Raw genomic sequence first — 24,085 nt, 5'->3', positions numbered from 1 at the left:
TTCACCGGCCTCCTCTGCTCGGGAATCCCGCGGCCCGCGTTTGGGCACCGCGCCCCGGGCGGAGCGGCTGTGCCGGGGAGGCGGCGCCGAGCACGGGCGGGCGGGCCCGGAGCCGCAGCCCGCGACCGGCTGGGCATTCACGTGCAGCCGCGCCGCTCCGTGCCGCGCCGAGCCGAGCCGAGCCGTGCCGTGCCGAGCCGTGCCCTGTCCTGCCGCGGAGCGTCGCCTCCTTCAGCACCAAGAACAGCTACAAGTGCGGCTGAGCCGAGCCGAGCCGTGCCCGTCTGAACGCTTTTGTGACTTACTCTGCATTTCCCCCCTCTTTGGCTCTGCTATAATTTGCCATCCTTAAACGGTTTTCCTGCAAGGGAATTGTAAGCGACTTTCTGAGTCAGGGAGCAGATTTCACAGTGTTTTTCCAAGAACTGCGGTATGGAGGCCTGAGAGTTCTAAAAGAAAAATAATTTAAAATCTGATCCTTGAGAGGGACTTGTGAAGTCACTTCAGAAAGAAAAACGTTTTAATTCATGTTTCCACGGAGAGCCAATGGGTGAATACAAAGAGCATCCTAAGTCACCAAAAGGGTCAGAGCAGCATTGTCAGTGCTTAGAACTGTGCTCCAGGAAATCTGTGGAGGCATGGGAGAGGCTGCTGTAGAAGATGAGGAAGTTACACAGCTTGTGTTCCTTTGCTAGAAGCAAAGCTTTGAAGGTAGTTGAGATGATTACAGCTCTTTGGGTATGGGCAGATATCTGCAGCACATGAATCCTTGGGCAGAAGCTGAATCCTCTGTATAAAGGCTCACCTGAAGACTGTGGATTCTTCCTGTGATTTTACAGTTGCTGGGCCCCGTGCCCACACTGTCCCTGCTCCAGGGCTGTCTCCTGGCACTAGGACTGTGCTGGTGGTGAGCTCTGGCTGCCCAGTGCAGCTGGGGCACAGCTTGGGTCCTGGCTTCATGGAGGGGCTGATCGGTTGCCACTGCCTGGCAGTGAATTCAGACTGTGTGAGCATACCCTGGATGTGACACCATTGTGAAACCCTCCTGTTGGGTTCACAGCTGCAAGCAGTATTGTTAACAGTAAAACTTTCAGGAAATGGACATTAAACAAAAATAATCAAATTGCAATTTTAATTAATTTTAATAAAATAATCAAATGTGTAGCACTTACTTGGAAAAAACAAACAAACAAACCCAACCCATAAACAAAGAAAAAACCCCAAAACCTACACAACATTCCAAAATAAGAGCTGACATTAAAACATTCTGCAACTGTAGATTTACAAGCTCATGGAGCAGAGTTAGTGACATCTTACCAAGTCGTGAAAGGAGTCCCACTATCACATGAGACTACCCAGAGACTCATCTCCAATAGGTTCTCATTTCAGTTTTGTAATCTGGGTTCCACTTGACTTTATTTGAGGGTACTTCAGGATATATGGTATAGTCACAGGATTAAGTCTAATCAAGTATTTCCACAGAAAGCTTTTGATAGGAAGAGTCACCACTTCATTTTGAGCACAACTCCATGGCTTTTATATAAGCAGAATATTTGACCAGTAATAAATATTATTTTCAGAACCTATTGCAAATACAAGCAGTAAAAATCAAGAAGCAAATTATGATTCAAGTATTTAGATTCCCAAATGCTATAAGCTGCACTCCCTTCTCTCTGAGGAACTGAGCTAAGTGATAACATTCTAATCAGGACAAAATTTGGCCTAATTGTGCTGCTGCTCAACCTCCTGCTTCCACACTGCTCCAGGAACAAGAAATGAAGAAACTCGCTCTCATCAGAGATCAAAGTATGACCCACCTGCTGAAACGAGAGTGCTGGAAGAGCACAAGCACTGCACCTGGCTCTGGACCATCATGCTCCTTCAACCACCAAGCACTGATGATATTGCATCCCTGGGGAAGCAAGCACTGGATGTCAGTGCGGCTGGAACACGTGAAAACCTTCCGAGTTTCTACTGATGGTGAACACTGGTTAGACATACAGCTTTACTGAGCAGCACACCAAGGGGCTGCATTAATCATTCCAACCCTGCCAGACCTCTTGCACTTGATCAACATGTAAGCAAAGAATATTCAGCAGCAAATACCACTGTGTTTGCAGTTCTCACTGTAACATTCATTTTCCCTTTTAAAGATAAGATAATTGTTAGTAAATTATTCCAAAGTACCTCCTTTCGTGATTTTGGCAATATAGGTGCACAGTAATTTGGTAGTTAATCCAAATTCTTGTATGTCCAAACACACAGTTATAATATTATTCTGCTTTTCTGTGCCACTATCAATAGAGACGCACTCAACCCCCCCAAATTATTATTATGAGAATGCTGTTAAAAAGACTTGATACTTAAGGCATGGTTAAGAATCATTACTTTTTACACCATTTTGTTAAAGAAAAAGCTTGGACAGAGCTCCTCTAAAACTCTGTTCCCCTCTGTGTCCCGAAAGAAAAGCTATAAACTGAGAAACACAATCAGCAGTTATGCTGATCAGTTTTGAGTCACTTCTCCCCGCTCTGTTACTCCCTTGTGGACCAGGCACACTGTCAGAGACCACAGGTTTTGCAAGGGGATGTCCCAAGTGTATTTCAAATTGCCAAAACACTTTCCCTCCCTAATGCAGTCCTGTTTACCCAGCACTGACTTTCTCTTAAAATTTCCATTAAATGGTTTGGTTTCAGTAACCCAAATTTAAAGGTAGGATAATCCTCAATGAAAGCTTCAAATTCCCACAAAAACGGATTATTCCCAGCAGACCTCTTTCAACTACACCATTCTTCCATGGGCTAGGTAATACACCTAGTTTGTCCTTTTCTTTAAGGACTCCAAAATCACACAGAAAGTGCTGTGCTTGTCAGAGATCATAGTTTATCACAAATCAGTTCCTCCAGTTCCAAAACAGTAAATGTTTACATTCAAAGCATGCCCTATGTCCTGTGACAGCGAGGAGGACAAACTGACTGTTAGTACAGATGGATAAGCAACAGTCCAGCTGTTCTCCCTGTCTGCTGACAGCTCATACTGAGAAGACTTAAAAAAACACAACTCAACATGAGCTGATAACAAGTTTGCATGGGGGTAGCAGAAGAATTTCCTTGAGGACACGTAGATCACAGTGTGAGACAGTGGTCTCTCTGGAAAGAGAAGCCTTTGCATTAAACCAGACCCTTCAGGTGTCTGAACTAGTAACAGTCCTTCAAAAAGAAACTCAGAAAGCTAAGTAACAACTAACTACAGAACAACTTTGATGATTTGACAATATGGCAACCAACCTTCCCCTGAAACTCAACTGAAGCATTTTAAGTAACCTGCAAGCAAGTCAGCTCCTCTTCTCCTCCCATATCCTCCATCATCTTTTACCCAAGCTCAAACAGCACCTCCCTAAATGGCCAACTTCCAGCTTGAGGATTTTCAAGGACCATGAAAACAAACTAAATGGTGCAAGAGTAGAGAAGGAATGGAAGAACCCCACTGACCTGGGTGATGAGCAGGTACCTCACCTGCACACTTCTCAAACAGGCAGACTCTCTTAGGAGCACGGAAATAAATACACAACAAACCTGGATTTGAATGCTGGGGTAGTTTAAGGCTCAAGCTAATTTGGCTTATGGATCCTGCCCAAGGCAATTGGGTTACAAACTGCACTCCTGAGTTTAGTAGATATTTATGGGTGTTGTGTGCAAACATACTGAACCTGAATAAACTTCACCACCAAGTTTTCAAGTGCAGATGTATGTAACCTCCCTTAATTCTGCTCTTAAAAATATTCAATTGCTCCCCCCAAATTCTAGCCTGCACACATTCTCATAAAATAGATAATGATTAAATACCAATCTGAAGGTTCACAAGAAATGAACTACTTAATTAAATGAAACATAGCTTCAAACAAGCAACACTGAATCTGTTCCTCCATTAAAGAGGACTAGAAGTTTCTGCATAGAGAAAGCAGTAAATAAATATCAGAAGTACTATTAGTTAAGACATCAGACAAAAACAGATCAGATTCCTGACTTGCCGTTTTTGTCTTCACATAACAACAACTCCATTTGGATGACTGAAGTTCAGCCTGCCTCAACATAAAATACTGCTTTTAACTTGCAATGTAGTGAGGATAAAGGAAAGACTTTGGGTCTTTAAACATTTAGATTACTGATGTGTATGGGCTGTTGACTGTCACTGGTTTGTTCCAATGATCCACAATTGCTTCCAATTAAGCACAGCTGAAGACTGCTGCAGATGCATCCAGATGTAGTGTTGTTTCAATAACTTAACAGCACTTTGATGTTTGCCTTGCTGAATTCTTCACTGCTGAAGGAGGATCAGAGTCTTCAGTTCACAGCAAAAAACAAAACAAGGCAGTTATGAAGATCATGTAACGCAGAGCTCCGAAGCCCACAGCGGAGGTTTGCTGCAATATGATTGATTGCTTCTGCTCTCTTGAGAACAAACAGCTGCTGCAGCAGCTGCTCCCTCCTCTTCTGCATCCTCCTTTACCTCCTGGAAACCTGCTTCTTGGAATGGATGTTCTAAAAGTTTCAGTACATTTCTTACCTAGAGCAAAAGCATAACATGGTTGTTAAGAATTTAGGAAGCGAAGGCAAAATGACATGGAGAAGAACCTCATGCCCAATCATGAGCAAGTGTATTGTATTTAATACAGAAACTCCAGACAAGCCAAATGTGAAACAGATGAACAATATACACAAGATGCAAACTGTAAAACTGTACCTGGCTGAGTTTGTATGTGTATGGGACACAGGCTCAAATAACTTGAAATGCAAATATTAAATACAAACTCTTACATAATTTCTCAAAATAAATTAATTTTCCCATATTCTGCATGTAATGTTCCACATGCTAAAGTCCACAGGTGAAAGCTGTAAATTTTAAAAGATAACATTTTCCAGAAAGGAACAAGTATAAATTAATTCTCAACTGCCTTCCAAGCCACCCTCAGGACAGTAAAAGCAGTGTACATGCCTTGTCCTGATATCTGCCTACAAGAGCTGGGGAAGTTCAGATTCAGAGTTTTGATTCCATTGTTTGTACTGCAGTCCTTAAAATTACAGATACAATAAAAACAGTAGAGATCTCCTGAACAGTGAATTCCCAATCCTCATTCTGCCCAAGATTCCAGACTAAATTTTGCCTGCTGTAATGTCAGTCATTGACAGCACCACTACACATCCACACAAGCCTAGAGAGAGAGCAGTACTAGCATACCTCTGAGAAATCCCCATTTTCAGCTGCTTCTATGGCATTCTGGGCAATGTAATTTCTCAAGATGTATTTTGGATTGTTTGAATTCATGACCTTGACACGCTCAGCGTTCCAGGCATCAGCATTACCAATGCTTTCCACTTCCTTCTGCAAGCGGACTCTGAAATTAAGCAGGTGACAATGACTGGTTTTTACCAAGAGCCACATGTAGAAGTTGACACATCCTCCTGTTTTGGATACTTCATTTGCAGTTCTTAATAAATACTACATCATCTAAAATCCTCTCCACTTATAAAATACAGCATGACAACAGAATAGCAAACACCACTCAGTTTCAAAGCAGAACTAGGGACAGTCAGCAGGTCCTGACTGAGCTTGAGGAAGTGGCACAGCACAGCTTTTCTGTTCTCCAAAGTCAGATCAAGACACAGGATATGGTCTGTTCTGCACTGCTCTGCAACGACTGACACATTCAGGTCTTGTCTTTCAAGTATTTCTATATTGTTTATTGCTTATCTGCTGTTCTGGTAAAAACACAGGGATGCAATACAGCAGAGGCACTTCCTATCAGTAATATTTGCTGAAGCTCTCAGCCCCGCTAGAGAACAAGATAAGAGGCAGCCAGGTGAGGAAAGATCGGCCCTAATCCACACAGTACAAAAAATAAAAGCTCTGTTCAGGGGTTTTCTTTACAAAAAAAAATCTCCTGCTAACACTTAGGTTTTTAGGCTTTAGAACAGTCTGGACACTTGATTTTCCTGGCCATGATTTCTGTTTTTACTCTTTGATTAATAATACTTGCTTTCTGTATTAATACGTAGACTTTTCTATTGAAAAAAAAATTCAAAGGATAGAAATACTTAGAGATCAGTCAGTTGTAGTTACTGAGCACTTAAAAGTTCACAGCCGGAATTAGTCTATGATGTCAAAATCAACATCAACACTGTTGAAGCACTTTTCATGCTAGATTTGATGCTAGGTGATTTCTACATTCTCACACTACTTCAAAATCGAGCAAACAAAATAAAAAGATGCCCTTGAACTTTCACAGCAACAAGGACACTGATCAAGGCAGTAGATAATATTCTTCAGTTGCATGCCCTCCCCACCCTCCTAATCTATATTTGAGACAGGGTGTCTTCTGTGAGACATGCACATTTTTCTCAAAATGCAGAAATATAATACTGCTATCGATACTGAGAAACCTTACCTGTATTTCTCCAGCCATTCCTTCCAGTGTCTTTTATTTCTGCTAAGTAAATCATCTGCTGTTAACTGCTGCAGTTTAGAGAACTGTTCAATGCGTTCCAGTTCTTTATTTATGTTAGCTTTTGTTCCAATTAATGCAAACAGCTGAGGATTAGACTGAGCCAACATCAGCATCATTGACAGTTGTCTGGGACCAAAAAGAGCAAACGTGTTAGATACCAAAGTTGAGCTGCTTGTCAAGAACCATATCTTTGCAATCAAAGCAGATACAAAAACATTCACAACAAACTGGGATTTCACTAAGCAAGTTAAATAACGGAATTTTGTAAATAACAAAACAACTTTTATTATAAATTATCCTAATTTCACTGTTTCTTCTCCCTTCTTCAGTGTGTTTAATTCATATTCCTGTGGTATATAAAGTGCAGACAGCAGATTTTCAAAATGACTGGTTTAGTTGCACAATTCTCATCAAAACACCCTTTGAACTTCAAAAGTAATTTGCTTTAAAAAAATTGATCTTATTTAGATATCAAGATAATATAGAATTCATAGGTTATGTTGTTTGGGTTTTTTTAATTTCTTTAACACTTACTATTTTTGCCAGTACTAATAAAAACCTAAATGATATGGGGAAAAAATACTTCATTTAAGTCACATGAGACCAACACTGTGTTTGACTTTTTTAGTTAGCCAGTCTAAATCACAGACTGAGAACTGCCTTCTGGTAATAAATTCCAAACAATATGCAGACTATTTTGCTGCAAGTTTGACTAGGATTGTATCTTTTAATATTTCACTGTGTTAGCTGGCACTGTACAATAGCTCCACCTTATTGTGCAATACTATGCTAGCTTTTATTTTTCCTGAATTAATAACTACAGCATAGCATCAAGTAAAATAAAAACCCAAAGAGTTGCAGCATATCAAAATACAAAGTGTTTTTATTTCCTCTGTGAATGCAGTTTTAAGCAAAGCACAAAAGAAACATTTCTCCTGGCTTCAAAACAGACAGTTCATTACATCAAGTTATATTTTCCTACTTTTAGTCAGCAGAGATAAGCTAGGTGCTTTGATTTCTGAGTTTATATAAAGCACTATCCAGATCTGATGTACACATCTGATATGCCTAGATCTATGATATCCAAGTGCTGGCATTAAAAAAGAAATCTCATGCACTCACTTTAATACAGTACTATTCCCCTCCAAAATGTAACATCCCTATCAGGATGACTTACAGCTACTTTTCATGTTTCTCTAGTCCTGAATGCAGTGTTTAAAAAACACTGTCCCATCTCTACCACACAAGCTATCTCTGTATTGTGCTATCAACACACAGCAAAGGCTGAAAAATTTGGTGGGTTCATTACCTTCATGGAGCACTTCATCAACAGTGGGGAGAGGAAGAGAAATATACCCAAAATACCTTTAATTTTTTTCCCTTATCTCCAAAAACTGAAAAACTGCTGCAGTGACTGCAGAAGTTGAACATGAGTTATTATTTTGAACATGAGCTATTATTTATTATTATCAGAGTTATTATTTATTATTATCAGAGTAGCTGGAATGCAGAACAAATGGGGCATGGACTACACCACCTAAAGGTTCTCCTTAGGCCAGAACTTTGGCAGTTGAAAGTGACTTTTTGCTGACAGTACACTAGCAGAACACAGCATTGTAGTTCAAACCCATTTCTTCTGTAAAATACTTCCATATCACTTCATTATTTGGCACTCTCATTGCCTCAAGTCAGCAGAGACAGGGAAGGAAATTAAAAAAAAAAGACCAAGCAAAAGCTCAGACAACTTTAACTCAAGATTTAACTCAAGAGCCAACTGCTGAAAGATTTGACTCAAGAGCCTCACTGTGTGTATCATGGTGCATCTACTTAACAGTGACATTTCCAATCTCAAAATTAGTGAAATATTATATACCATACAGAGTTCATGATGGTTATAATGAAACTAAAACAAAACCCAAAAGCATTTAAGCAAAGTAATACCTTGGATCCATCTGCGGTTTAAAAACAACTTTCAGCTCTTCCACAGAAGCACACTGACTTGTAAGCTCTTCTAAGAAATCTTCAAATTTTGAAGGATCAATGTCTACTGAGAATGAACTCAGCAAGTAAAAAATATTTGTGAAGTCTCCAGCTAAAAAAAAATAATTTTATGAGTAATGCAACTAACAAAGCATCAGGAAAGCAGTTCCCATACCTCCTTCCTACCTCCTCCCACAGCAGTACAGGTCACCATTCTAAAGAGGTAAATAAACTGTTCTCTCATGAGGGTGCAAATGTGAGACAGGGGCCCTGCATAAGGCAACAACTACTCCACAGCTCACAATAAGGTAATTATTGTCAGCCTTTTGTTCTTCTCCCAAATGTAGTTGCACAAGGCTACCTTCTTTTAAGGTCAAGATATGAAATTGTATTTTGATTTGATAACAGATCCTGACAGGCTATTAAATAAGCACCTTCTGTGCTGTTCACCAACCTGTGAGATGCATGGTTTCAAGCAGGTCAGACACCAGCTTACTATCTTCTTCTAATTCCAGCTGGATTAGGCCTAATTTTTTTCTCATCTTCTGCAAATAGTGTTTCTCAAATTCTGCATCATATTCCTCTTCCAGGATGAGTTGGCTTATTTCCAAGGGCAGCTCTGGAACTAAAGCTTCAGCCAGTTTCCCCAGATTCCACTTGCAAATCTCTGGCTGTTTGTTGTAAGCATAGCGCCCTGTGTTATCAGAACCATTGCACACGTGCTCAGGGTCGTACCTGCAAGTGAAGAGATTGTTAGCATTCCTCTAATTATCTGGACACCAATAGCGTGAGAAGTAGTACTTTTATTATTTTAGTCTGCTCTAGGAACTAAAAAATGTTAAAGGAAACACTCTTTGATTCTTTTCCCAAAGCCACAGGCTACAAGAACAGTCTAACAGCTAGAGATGCTGTGAACACAGTTTCAAGTACATTAACAAGAAGAATTACAGGACAACTCCTTTGCTCTCCTTTGCCGTGAAGATAATTTCAAAAGTCTACTTTAGAGTTAAAATATTAAAGCATCCATGAACCCCAGGACTGTCCTACATAGCAGGAACAGCATATATACATTGCAAGCAATGATGCCAACTGACCTGTCCATAAACCCAAAGGGGCCATAGTCAATGGTTAGCCCAACAATACTCATGTTGTCTGTATTCAGCACGCCGTGGCAAAACCCCACGCACTGCCACTCTGCAACCAGCCTCGCTGTCCGCTTGGTTACCTGAAAGAAAGGGCCTTGTGTTCATCTGGCACCACAACAATGTACTTCCAATACATTCGTGTACTTCCTAGTCTGAACTGATGCTTCTACCGCTCCAGCGGAAGCAGATTCTGGCAGCATGCCATGCACAGAAACATCTTAAGGACAGTTTGCCTCTCTCCTCCTGTCAGTAGCTCCCCTGTTGCCCTGCCTCCCACCTCCATTTCCATCCACCTCTCCCCTCCCATGCTTGACTTGCCAGTCAACTGAACAGCTTTCAAATGCTCTGGGGACAGGACACTGAAACAAAGTAAACTGTTTGATATCAGACTTGCATACTAGTGTGGTCATTATACTAATATATTATTTTGCCTAATATTAATTTTAAGAGTAACTACATAAGCAAGTGCAGTCTTTTGGTTTACCTCGCATGTAGGGGTGATTTACAGGGAGGTTAAAGGGCTGACACAAATAAACTATTCTGTGCAAACACGTTTCAGCACTGATAAGCATTTCTCTCCATGTTCTGAGAGTGGAAATAAGGCTACAAGGTTAAATAGAAGTATTGCAAGAACGATTTTATTTAAATGCAATTCTTCACCAAATGCGTGTTTAATCAGTAATTTTCCACTGCTGAACTGAGAACTATTTGTATGGAAATATTTGTATGGAAACAATGTATGGAATTGACTAAAATCACTGCATGTGCCCCATCCTTTGAATAAAAAGTGTAATATTTGAAAGCAGTCCTAGTTACTTAAATACATTAACCCACCTGTCAACTACAACACTAAAAATCTAAAAATCAGGAAGCTAACATGGTTTTTAAATAAAACTAGTTGCAAATACTTTACTAAATTGCTGTAAGTAAAAATTCTGCATTCCATTCACTAAAACTTTTAAATCAAATTATTTTTATAGATAAAATCATTTTTCTTCCCAAATAGCCAACAATGCACAGAAATTCAAAACAACTATATGCTCCATGCTGCAATGTAAGTGTATTTAATTAAGGTTCAAAAAACAATATACTAATTGTTTAATTAGATGTTTCTCTGCCTTTGTGTTCAAATCCAGAATTTTTCTACCTTTTTTTTTTAAAAACACCTGCAGTCAAGTAAAGAAGAAAAATTAGACCAATCTTGCCCTGAAAGGCAGTGAAAACCACAAATAATGCATGAAACACAACTTTTGGTCTACCTTGAGATCCCACACTTCTAATTTTTCCAATATTCTCAGGGTAGGTACTTTACACGTGTTTTCTGAACGCTGATTCATGGGGCAGCTGGAAGCCAGCAGCCAGCTACGTGTGTCCAAGACTGATTACCTAGGCCATGACCCAGAAAGAGAGGCACACCCTGCCCAATGGCTCTGTGCCAGGAAAACGTAAAATTCAAACATGAAAAAGTCCTGGCCACCAGGGCTGGGATGAAAGCACTCCAGTGGTAAGGCACTCCTTGTATGGATGCATCACACCCCACCAGGGTTCTGGTGAAAAGAAATCCCCCTGATGAGAGTGCCCAAAAGCAACTAAAGCTTGGGTGCCACTCAAAGATGGGTATATTGATACTGAAGAGACAGCTCTGCATCCTCTTTGACCTTTACTATTTTTGATCAACATTTTTCTACAGCTAGCCAAACTAGAAGGCAAGTATGGTGTATATATAAATGAGACTGTCAGCTGAAGGACATGCTCATTTAAATTTAGAAAATAGCTACAAAGTATTTGAGAAGTGCAGATAATGATGTCTGCTTTCTAGACAGTGCTGTGAAATGCAATCACCTGTACTTTTTTCTCCATTTCCTCCAGAGTGCAGAAAGAACAATAAAACAAGATAGAGTGGAAGTGACAGCAGTTCCCTGCAAATGGATGTGTTTGTTCAATTAAAAAAGGACTGGGGTGATTTTCAGGTGGAGGAAAGTCTCCACTAAGGATGAGAGAGAAAACATGAGGAGGCAATGATAGCACAGACATGGAGTGTGGACAGGCAGTGGCATGAGGAGCACAACGAACAAAAAATGGATCTGGGGAAACAAGCAAAGGATGCTAGGAATAGGGGTGGGGGGAAGGAGAAGGAAACCAGTAGTAACTGGGCCAGGAAAAGCAGCCAAAAGCAGGAAGAGGCAGGACTGGGCACACACACACATCCACAAGATCCCCAAGTCCCATGACTTTTCTGCCATCAGGAAGCAAACATGCCATCAGCTGCAGAGCTGGACACAACGGAGTGAATGACAAGCCACAGCTCTCCTCATCAACCCAAACTGTTCACACTGAACAAAGGACTTGTCCAGCAGAGTTCCATTCTTTGGAACATAGTGGTGAACCAAGCCACAGCTTGCCTTGCAGGATTAATGCAAGTATGCACGGGTTGTGGTAAAGAAAAAACGGGCAAAAAACCAAACTGTAGAATGTCAGCTATCAAGTCTGGCTTTTGACCTCTTACTGGTCTGTTATGAAAGTGCATCATGCTGCAGTCATTCCCTCAGTCCATACCACATCATTTCAGGTTTCAAAGCACCATAACAGCTTCCAGACAGACTAGTCAAGTATTAGACACTGGTATATTTTACTCTGTTTGCTAGCTAGTTATAAAAGTGCTCAACTGCTTTGAAACATTTCAGTTCTGAAGTCTGAAGTTAAATTGATTTGCAGACAACATTCTTGTTTGTAATTTGGAAAATAAGACTTAGCATCTCAGTATTTTACAAAACAATGCCTTACAAGTGATGTCTCAGCACCATCAACTCATCATCCCACATTCAGAGCCAGAACTCCCTCTCCCAGTCTAACACAGTCCCAGAAAATGGAGACAAGCCTTCGGAAGCTCCCCCAAAGCAGGGAAATAATGATTTACCATTAGGAAGGTCACACTGTTTCCACTGGTTAGATCAATATCAACAGTGCTTTCATCAATAAGCAAGGTCTACTAAGAGTGCTTTCTTCAAAGAAGAGTTCAGACAATTGAGTGATACAAAGCATTATCTAACTCCAGTCATCTGTGCTTGCAGATGAACTTCCTAAAGGTGACTGGTATGGATTTATGAAGAGAATCTGATCCTCCTTACCTCTTTGAAGAAAGCAGCATTCCTCTGAACAGTGTTGCCTGAATAAGCCTCCTGGATTTCTGGGTAGAAAGTGCTGATCACATAGTCAAGCATCTGTATGCGAATGTCGTTTCGGTTCACGCTGGGACCCTTGCGTCCTGTGTATTCATCAGGGGGCTTAAAAATTTCAAAAGAGCCAAATCTGTTTCAAAATAAAAACATGTTGGAGAATTATCTGATACTATTACATAATTTGGTATTGCATGTAATAAAAATATTTACTGTTGTTTCAGTAGCAGCACATCATCTCTTAATATCAATTCTTCAGGTGACTGAGAGAAAAGACCTGCAAGATTCCTACACTGAATGGGGAGAGGCTCAGGGGCTTGGTGAAAGGAAGCTCCTACATCCACATGTAACTAAACTGACCAACCCTGCCCGTACTGAACACTAGCTCATTGAAGTTTCTTACAACTCCTTCTATTGAAAAATTTTTATCCTGCACGTATATAGAAGTTTGACTTATTTTAAATACTAGACTGTACATCAAGCATACCAGATTTATTTTCCAGACATGTAAACACACAGCAAAGCACACAAACATACACACACACACGAAAGTGCATATTCCTCATACCTCATCTTCCTCTAATATTCTGTAACCTTAGAGGAAGCAATGCAATTTCCTGAAATGCCTAATAGCTTCTGCTGGAGCAAGAACCTCGTACACTTCTCAGGCAAACTTTCACAGAACTACATTAGAACTGGAATTAAGGATAGAGGTATAATCCACCACTACTACTACTATTAAAAAACCCACTAATGTATTCTGTACAGGAATAAACATGAAAAATCTCTTCTCCTAAGTTTGCATAACTTACTTCTTCTTCCTACCAGTCTGCAGAACCCATTTCTTCTTTCTACCAGGCCAGCACCCCTAGTATTTATCTGTCTCAGTGCAAAGACAGCAGCCCATCCCATTTGCTGAGCAACCAAAGCAGCTTCCTACAGCCCAGCAAAAGAAGTTCCAAGCCTCCAGAACAAGAAACACAAACAGTACTGTTAGGGAAATACACCTTAGAAGACTGCTTAGTTTTAAAGGAAAAAAAAAAAAAACCAATACAAAACTGATCAACAAAACAGGCTTCTACCTTATAAATGTAGAGGCTATTCTCAGAACAACTGTACACCTTTCGTTTTTTGGATTCCCATCATAAAAGATGTCCCGAGGGACCCTGGAGTCCGACGTGACGCAGGTGCCAGCCCGAGTGGTTGGTATTCCCAGGTGGAACATGGCCTCGCTGCACAGGAACTCGCGGATGCTCGATCGCAGCACCTTCCGACCATCAGCCTGTCTGCACCAGGGAGACACGGACGGTTCTCAGCCTACAAGGGCAGGAACTCCTGTCTCCTCTGCAGCAGCAGAGAAATAAAAGCCTGGAAGTAACACACTCCTCCATGGTCCCACAAAATAGTAGAGGCAGATGTGAAAATATGGACCTTCAAACTTCTGTTAAAGTTTAATTAGATGGACACAACAACTTGCAATGAAGAGCACACATAACAGAATAAACCTTCCACGTACACATATCCCTTCTAATCATTAACTATGTTTTATTGATGCAATAGTTTTTCAAAAATTTTTTTCAATTTGGACAGCTATAGCTATTTTATTGTATATAAACTCAATGGTTTCCTCTTCATGAAAATGAAATTAAATATAACAAAAAATATTATTTTGAATCTTTCTGGGTAAGCAATCTAGAAATGGGGTCCTAAATATGAGCATGCACAACAGCTGCACTAAAAAAACCCAAAAACCTAAACAAAGAGACAGACAACAAACCAGCTTATTTAATAGATACTAAGCAAATGGAACAGACACAGGTGGTTCTCAGCCCACACTCCCAGCACTTCCAAAGCCACAGGCAAGCAGGAGAGCTGCCCAGGGCAGACCTAGAAAGCTACCATCATAACTGGGATTCTCACTGAGATTTTCTTAACCCTCACAGACCTGAAGAAGGCCTTCAGAGGACCACATACATAAAACTAAGATGTTACCGAGAGTGTAGGGCTGGAACACAAAATACGGGAAATGCAAGTGACGAAAATTACCGGAAATATTTTAAGTATCTAAAGGCTAATGTGACTAACGCAGATACCCATCCCTTGCAAGGATTCGGTCAGTATGCCATTCTGGGGACTTTTCCACTATTGCCTCCTACATCTGGGAAGAGTGGGAAGAAGGACCAGCAGGACCAAAACGGCCACATTCAGATAGCATCTGTGTGGGCAGCAATGACACACTGCTCTCCCCACTGTCATCATGGTCTGCGTTCTCCCAGAGGGGCAAACCCGCACAGGAGGATAACCAGGGACAGAAGTAACGCGCCACCTGAACAATGCAGGGAGATGCAGTTACACTCTTGTTTTCCAGTGGAAAATGTTGCCACCTCCTGATCCTGGCATTTAAGCATTACACTCGCCGCTGCCGAAGTTAAACAAAAAACAGCCACGAGTGCTTAAGAGACGACCTTTGCCTCAGGGAACGATCCTCAGCTCGGCTCCAGCCCCTCGCTAATGCCATCTGCGGGCCGGCAAGTCCGTCCCGGTCCTCCCCGCCCAGCGCCCGAGCCGCGCACGGGGCAGCGCCCGCTGCTCCGGCCCGTCCCGCCCGGGCCTTACCGGGAAAAGGGGGTGATGCCGGCGCCCTTGAGCTGCATCTCCCAGCGCTCGCCCCGCGGGCCCAGCACCTCGCCCAGGTACATGGCGGCGCCGTCGCCCAGCTGCCCCGCGAAGCTGCCGAACTGGTGGCCGCAGTAGCAGTGCGCCGCGGGCTCCGCGCCCGCCAGCACCCGGTTCCCGCTGAAGAACAGCGCGGCCTCGGCCTCCGCCGCCGCCGGGTCGGCCGCGGGCGCCTCCAGGCCCAGCAGCGCCAGCGCCGGCAGCGACATGGCCACGAGCCGCGGGTTCTGCAGCGGGCTGGGCCGCACCCGAGCGAAGCAGGCGCCGGGCACGGTGCGCGGGCCGCTCTCCTCCGAGGCGTCCACGGGCAGCGAGCGCAGCGCCAGGTTGTCGAAGCGCAGCGCGCCCAGCCAGCTCCCGCCGCCCCCGGGCTGCTGCATGGCCGGGCCCGACGCCGCCCGCCGCAGCCGCGGGCCGGAGCGGGCGCTGCGCAGCAGCCAGGCCATGGGGCCGCGCCGGGGCGGGGCCCAGCCGAGTCCCGCCCAGGGCACGGCCCGCGGCAGCGCCGGCAGCTGCCCGGCCGGAGAAACTGCTGCCCGGGCGGAGCGGCGCGGCCAGCGGGAACGGGGCTGGACCCACAAGAAGAAAAAAGATGAACGAATGTATGCCATGAATCAGAACCCATTCAGAATGCTCCTGTTTTGTGTTATTTCAGTTAATAGCAGCCCCCTCAGTGGTGGGTCAAGACCAAACCGGTCCAAGGTGCGTACGCTTTCTCTGAAGGGTCCAGTGAATGCCTCCGCTCAGAGCAGGTAAACCATCTGCAGACGGCAGATGGCACTAAATTATTACGATTACTTGTACTTTCCAGCTAAACTCAATCGTGAGTCTCAGCTCTAAAGAATTTTAGTGTAACCGTAACAGAGAGACAGCATGGTGATGGCAGCAGGGAGAGGGAGAGGACTGCCCAGTGGCAGGGGGTGCACTCCCAGAACCCTGTTGCACTTGTACAAACCTGAGCAGCCTTGCCAGGCTTGCCCACACAGCTCTCTCGCTGGCTGTGGAGAAAGCAGATGTGCAGCTTAGTTGCTGCAGAGACACATCACACTAATAACCAGCCCGCTCTAATAAAATATTACTTTTCATTACTTTGTCCAGTTTGTAAATCATCTCTGTAGCCAGAATCAGGGACATCTTACCACTGAAAGGATGTCACCTCGCTGGGATATTTTTTTCCACTTTCCCTCACGCATTAGTCGTGATACACAAGTACCAAGTATCTTGAATAAGGCAAGTGTGAAAGTAGCTGTGTGCATCTTTTCCCCTGCCCCTATCATCACTAGAGCTTTTCTGTGTCATACTACACAAACTGACAGACAAAACAATAAGCAAAAACAAGTGTTTGCTCACTTTGCAGCACAGTCACCCCCAGCAGGGAGTGACCAAGGAGGAGCCAGATCCAGGTCAGGCGTCAGGACTCAAAGGACAAGGGCTTGGAAAAGAGCAGACACCCCCCCAGCTCCCAGCCTTTTCTCTACTGGGAGTGAGGGTAAGGGTAGTCCCATCTTTGCCTCCCTGGAATACAGAAAGCTCCACTCTGCAGCAGGCACAAGGCCAGTGACGAAGGAGGGGATAATTACACAAGCTGCAGCCAGCTTCTTCAACTGGGAGTGGCTGAACAGGACAGCTGCTTCAGCTCTTCCTAGGGTCCTCCCATACACACGAGACCCGCTGGTTGAGGCTATACACAGCTGGTGCATTTTTTCACCTAAAGAGTCAGTAGACTGATTTCAGGTGTGTATCTTTGGAGTGACTTTTGTCCTGTGCTTGATGTCTTCCATGTGTCTTCTCTCTACAGCACCCGCTGCAGTCTGTCCATCAGTCAGACCCACACGAGTGACCTTCTCCTGCCAATACTTAAAAGCTCCCACATCTTACAAAAATGTCAGTCTTAAAACACTCAAGTCTAAAATTAAACTTTATTTCAGTTTTAAAAAGAAACAGGGACATACATACATGAGTATCTTAAGAGTTACACAAGTGATAATGTGATGGTTCTTTCTAATGTGATGTAGGCTCCCAGTGCCTGGTACTTTGAGGTAACTTGGCATGTTTCTCACTTTTTTAGATGTTTTACAATACACACAGAAATACAGCTTCCAGTGGAAACACACACATTTTTAATCCACTTCAAAAAGTCAGTATTTAAATTTTGTTCAGTATTTGGTATGGAAAAGACACCTCAAACGTGTCGTGGGCCAGCAGTGTGCAGTGTCACGCTGGTGGACAATCCGCTCCCAAAGCGGGCAGCTGCCGGGTGCTGCCTGAGCCTGTGTGACCCAGCACTGCTCCAGAGCAGAGCTGCTGTGCAGCATCCTCTGCCACTCCCAGCACAGCACTACAGTATTCTAAGTTTTTCTTCCACCTCAATGGTTTTACCAGCACTTCTTTGCAGCCACTGCTCCAATTGCAACTGGAAGGAACTTTGCCTGATCAAGGAAAAAAGGGCTGCATTTTGCTTTACACACAATCAAAAAAGATGGACCACTGATTGACAAAGGGTACACACAGATAATGTATCATCTGTATGGAATACAGCTTGTCATATATATGAATACAGGGTCTTTAATATATATTTTTTAAAAGTAATGGTCATATTGATTTACCTGTGTCAATTTGAAAGATAAAGCTCTTTGCCACTATTCAACAACCTTTGCACTCAAAGGATCTTTATTTCCCACACGGAGAACAGCACTTTAAGTACAAATGACTGAACCTGATGTGAACCCAATGTTGGAGCGCTCTGCTGGACTGGGACTACAGCTGTCAGCTCCTTGCAAGACTGAGCACTGGAGCCATGAAAAGCATCAACAACAAAATTAACTCACTACACCTAACTCTGAGCTCTGAATTTAGGTTCTCACATGGAGCAGACAATCTCCCCGTGTGTTCAGTAGGACAGGGAAACTCAACCTTTTCCTCTTAACCAGTTACATGTGGTAGGTAGAGAAACTAGCTCCCCTGCTCCAGCATTACACTCAGATGCCCCTCAGCAGGAGGTAGTTAGTTCAACTAATGTTCTCCAGGAAAATGTGTTAGATGGTAGAATTATCCTGTACTAGGATCTAGCTAACCAGCATTTGCTCTTAATAAAAATACTGGTTAATTAGGAAAATAAATACCTTCAACAGAAATGGTGGTTAAAATATTTTATTTTTGATATAATAGAACATACTGCTGTTTACTTTAAATCACTTTAAAGGCACACATTGTTAAAAAATACTTCAAATTTACATCACATGTACAAATGCATAAAACAGATGTACATGTCACCAAAAAAATACAATATGGCTTCATAAGGTTGAGGCGGGGCTGGGACAATTTAACATATACTTAAATTTTACAGGATGCTGCTAACACTGAAAGGACTGACTAGAACAGAAAAGAACAGACCTAAAACATGGATTATGTTATATAAACAGTACAACACATTGAATACACAACATCAGGAATCTGTGTATGGATCCATAGAATTGTTAGTTCTGCAAATTCATCAGTTTCCAGCACCACTGAATAAACAGTGCAAGCATATGATCTGCCAATTTGCAACAGTGGGAAGATAAATTGCAGATTCTCCAAGAGCTTCTCTGAAGAATCTGCTGATATGCTTTGTAAAAAAAAAAAACAACAAAAACAAACAAACAAAAAAGACTTAAGGTACTTAAGGTACTGACTGCAGTATAACTGAATAGCAAATGGACACCTTAGATGGTAATCACTTTTGGCTAAAAAGCATGAAACATCAAGTCTACAAGAATGCTCCATGACAATCATTTAGCATTAGTCCCACCCAAGATTAAGGCTCCTATCTAAAATTTACCTTAGATTTGTTTTCCTTTGTGTAAAATTACCTGAGCACAGATATCAAAGATCTACAGAGCTTTTAAAATACCTGCAGATACTTTAAAAATCTGTAGATAACTTAAAGCAAAGTATCCATATATTTAATTCTACCAGCTAAATAGTCTCAAGAAAATAACCAACAAAACAACATTTTGGTATGTCAGTAAAGACAGGAGAAGAGTGAGCTTAAGCTTTTGCTTTCATCTTTTAAAAATGTACATAAAATGTAATAGAATTATTCAAATAGGACCGCTTAATTGTAAACAATACATTAAAGGATTTTAAAAAACAGCAATCAAAATTTAGGCAGTCACTCTACTCTTCTATAAATTGTTTACAAATGCTAGAGATGGCTGGTGGTTTCTTAAGCACTAATAAACAGAAAATAAAAGGACCTGCCCCCACTGTCTTCTGTATTATCATTTACACTTCGGGTCCTAGAAGCATGAATTGCTTCATTCTCATTTGCTAAGGTTTATTCCCTGGACACCTGTAAGGCCCAGACCCAGAAAAGCACCTAGCATCATCTCAAGAGATGATCATCTCAAGCAGAATCGGCTTAGATTCAGTAAGGTTTAAGATAAACATGCAGTTTAATCATTTGCTGCGCTGGAACCCATACAAACTTCAAAGAGCAAGGCAGAAAAGCATCAGGTTGCATGGACAGACCAGCTCCCAGCAAAGTCAATGCCATCACAGAGAGGAGCATCAGACTCTTAAATTTAAAAGCTCAAGAAAGACTACACTGTATAGAAGATAGATGTACATACTTTTAGAAACAAAAGACTATATGGAACTATTTCCAACACAAGCCTTTGGAAATATACTCTATTAAAAGTAGTTTCTGGATTTTATTGAACCAACTGAAAAACCACAGTGAAACACAAAACACAACACCACCTTTTCCTCCTCCTGCCTCGCATATTGGTTCCCATCTTTCATTCCCAAAATAAATTAATACAGATAGAAAAACCTCACTTTAAGCAATGAGCAACTGTATAAGAGCCTGAAGAGCAAATGGGACTTTTCCACTCAAATACATTGGGTTAACTTTGATATGACAATGTTATCTGTGTTGTTGAACTAGGACTAGCTGATTGCCAAGAGCATTTTACAATCACTGACAATCCTATAAACAGAGAAGGTACCAAAAAATTCCAATGAAATATGAACCTAGGATAAAAAAAAAGAAAGAAAGAAAGAAAGAAAGAAAGATTGATGATGGATGAGTATTCCAAATTATTAAAAAACAAAGTAACAGCAGTCTGTAGTACCCATAATTCTGTGTATAAATAGCAGGTAATCCAAATAAAATGCTACATTTGGTTGAAAAACTAAATTGAACACTGCTTTCCTATTAAATAGATTAAAATATTCATCCACCAAGAAATTACGTTGATAAATAAAATATTTTCATGTAGCAAAAACAAGGGGCAGGTTAATTCCAGGTTTTTTATGCCAAATATGAAAGTTTGAGAAACAAAAGTAAATTGTACAGTAGTTCTAGTCTCTTAAATTTACAATACTGGAACCAGCAGGATTTGGCTAAATAATACAATTTAAATAAGCTAATCTAAAGGAACAGAGCGTCCTGTAAACATCTGACACAAACCACATTGCATTCTGATGGGGTGGCTATACCTTCTCTATGCAGGAGAAAGACAATTCAACTGGTGGTGGTAACAAGGGATGCAATCTAAAGGCAACATTCCTGTTCTTCAGTAAGGCTTGTAAAAAATTTGAGCCATGTACGTATGACAGCCTGTACAATTCTGAAATTTCTGGAAAGCTCTTAAGTTTTAAAAAAGCCTAAATGTTTTAGGTATAAAACACACATTGAGAAGATGTCCTTTTAAATTATGTGTAAAAGTGTCTGGCACCAGAAACGAACACTTGGTATTATTATACCTAAGAAAAAAACCAAAGAATCACTCAAGTGTCCCTGAACTTCAGAGGAGATGCAGCTGATTAGGTTACTTTGTGTTGTTCTTTCCTCTGGAAAAGGAGCCATGAACACACACCCTTTAAGCTGCCTGTACTACATCATCAGTTATATATATATATATTATATATAATGCATATATATAGTGTACATGTATATAGTATGCATATATAATATATATATATTTGCATACACATTTCTTTTACCTCAATCTGGAATCATCTGGTTTCATGCAACACGCCTATCAAGAATTGAAACTATTAATTAGATCATAGCTGGTGTAACTTTAGTACCAAATCTTTTATTATATAGTGATTGAGTGTTGCTCAGCATCAATCAGCTCTGACTAGAATCCTCATCCTTCAGTCCAGTTCATGTGTTGCCTCCATCACCCTTTCCTCAGCCACCTTCTCCACACAGAGCCTCGACTCGCTGTTCACTGCTGAGACACTTCTGTCAGCCTCTGAAGATAGCTCTGTGTTGCTGGCATTGAGAGAACAAACTGAACTGTCCTGTGCCCTATTCGGTAGCAGCTGTATCCCAGCAGTCCAAAAACTGTTGCTTTTAAAACAAATTTGAAAATCTTACTTGAAGCTGATGGAGGAGGCACACTGAAACAAGAGACAGAAAACAGTATTAGTATTCGCATAGCTGGAAACAGTAGGCATTTTCCAATTTTAGAAAAAGGGATCTTTTCTCCCCTTCCTCTCCACAGTGCAGGAAATTTTCAGGTAACAGATGCATCATGAATGAACAATGTATTCTTTCATGTTCAAGGGCTACATACAAGTAAATAACAATAAAACTTAATAAACACTAACAAAGCCCTTTCTACTTATGCCACTCTGAATGGCTAGGAACCTTTACTTGTCCATCACCCGGCCAAAATAACTAAGTCAATATTCAGACTTTTAGAACAGTACTAAAAGAGAATATTGAGATTTTCACAGAGCCACTTGGAAGTCTCTGCACTGGCCACCTGAACCAGGGGGGCAGAGGACAATAGGCACACCAGGCCTAGCCCCCAGCATTCAAGCAGTTTCACTGTGGGCATATGAAGCAAACAGTTAACATCACCTTCCCAATAAAGCTGACTTTGAGAGCACAGCCACATGCACATGCAGCCCTGCACCCTCACTCACAGGCTCTGCACCCACAGCAGCTCATAATCCTCTCACAGACAACTCAGAGGTTTCCATATACTGTTTCAAAGGAGCCTCAAGCTATAATTGATTCATATCCAGAAACAGTTTCTAATGTATTCAGAAGCAATCAGTTACAACAGTGCAAAAACACTGGGTGCTCTCAAGCCAGGTTAAATGTGCTCACATTGGGATACAACTAGACTGAGTTTAGATCCATGTGCTCAAGTAGGGAAAAGCTATCACTGGTAAGACTTTGCACATTACAGCAATATACAGGAGAGTTTAGAAAAAGCATACGTATTGATCCAAGAATGGTGTAAAGGCATCTCTTTACATGTTCTTGTACCTTTCTCCACCTAATCTTTCTCTATTCTAATACCTCACCACAATTTAAAAAAAACAAACCAATTAATAACAGCTGATCAGAGCACAGTGCTAATAATGCCCAGCTCATGGGTTCAATTCCTGTATAGGCCATGCACTTAGGAGCTGGACTCCATGATCCTTGTACATCCCTTCCAACTCAAAATATTCTGTGGCAGACAGTAAGGTCTGCTTGACGTCAGGTTCAATGCATGAACTTAAAAATTAGAAATATATGTATGTTTTTATCCAGAAAATTTTCAAGTTCATGTTCCAACTTCTAAAACTTAACTAAATACCTGTGAAAGCCTTAAAAACTTGCCACCTTAGAGCAGTGATGAACACTAAACACACAAAAGAAAGCCCTAACTCTGCTCTTCAACTGCAGTGTAACAGCAGGAAGGGCAAAAAAGTTGAAAGAAAAATAAGTTGCAAATATAACACTCTCATGAATGTCATTTGCTTCAAATTATTTCAGAAAATCAAGTTAATGCAATATTAATGTCTTGTGAAAGATACCAGTAACTCTTCTGCTCAGTTATGGCACTGGCATGGTAAAAACAATCAAGTCAGAGCCTAAACTTTGATGAGAAAGACCTTCTGTGCAGGCTTGAAGACATGCACTTGGTCTTTGAGCTATTCAGTTCTGTGCTGTCAATGATGCAACCAACAGTCGCCACACAACTACACAGGTTATTTGTGAGGGTGCAGAGGAAAATTGACATCTAGTTTGTGACTCCAGGTGAGGCTTAGACTTGACAGACAGTTATAAATGGCTAGGCAGAGCTTCTATACTTCTATTCTTGAATCCAGACAACAAAAGTCTCTCTAAATCATATTTTAGATGTCTAAATATAACATTTATGTGGACGGCAGTCTTTTCTGGTTTTCATAGCCTCTGAAGAGATGGGTGAGGTGGTTACATGAACACAATAACAGATGTGATAAGGAAAGTGTGAATATCTGAAAGACTCCATAATCTTAAAGCACCACAGACCAATACTACTATGTTGTATTATAATCTCTCCCATATTTCTGAAGTCCTGACCTTTGTGGCTTTAAGGGATAGACATAGTCTGAATGCTTTGGTTCTTCAATTCTGTCTTCTACAAAGCACATATGTCTATTTTAACGGGTACTTTGAAGCAAGAGTTCACGAGGTACATGGCTTAAACCAGCTCATAATTAGTAAGGTATACACATTAAACCAAGTCATTACTTAGATATACCCTTAAAATGGGGTACAAGCAACTGAGACACTAAGCTTGCCAGAGGCAGCAGTGTCCTGACAAAACAAAAGCTTTAAATCC

General features: G+C 41.6%; 2 protein-coding genes across 4 annotated transcripts in view; both read right to left on the bottom strand.

Moving 5' to 3' along the window:
• Positions 1-1,123: 1,123 nt before the first annotated feature.
• On the bottom strand, positions 1,124-16,108 carry SELENOO (selenoprotein O). The gene is made up of 9 exons (XM_038153266.1): positions 15,423-16,108; positions 13,889-14,092; positions 12,759-12,939; positions 9,580-9,710; positions 8,940-9,220; positions 8,447-8,597; positions 6,446-6,631; positions 5,239-5,395; positions 1,124-4,566 (listed from the first exon to the last, which is right to left on the bottom strand). Exons 1-9 carry the CDS (start codon positions 16,091-16,093, stop codon positions 4,375-4,377), a joined length of 2,154 nt encoding a protein of 717 aa, XP_038009194.1. The 5' UTR covers positions 16,094-16,108; the 3' UTR covers positions 1,124-4,374.
• Positions 16,109-18,616: 2,508 nt separating this feature from the next.
• The window catches only part of TRABD (TraB domain containing), a 29,440-nt gene continuing 23,971 nt past the window's right edge, over positions 18,617-24,085 (bottom strand). For 2 of the 3 annotated variants that reach the window (XM_038153268.1, XM_038153269.1), the window contains one exon: positions 21,544-21,878. In XM_038153268.1, the coding sequence (XP_038009196.1) occupies positions 21,704-21,878 (175 nt within the window). In that variant the 3' untranslated portion in view covers positions 21,544-21,703. Of the gene's footprint in view, positions 21,879-24,085 lie in introns of all 3 variants that reach the window. The other variant, XM_038153267.1, reaches the window with a different exon arrangement.

Source organism: Motacilla alba, chromosome 1A (genome assembly GCF_015832195.1).
Source record: "Motacilla alba alba isolate MOTALB_02 chromosome 1A, Motacilla_alba_V1.0_pri, whole genome shotgun sequence".
NCBI lineage: Eukaryota > Metazoa > Chordata > Aves > Passeriformes > Motacillidae > Motacilla > Motacilla alba.
The sequence above is the reverse complement of the archived record's forward strand: the minus strand, read 5'-3'. Positions and strand labels throughout refer to the sequence as shown.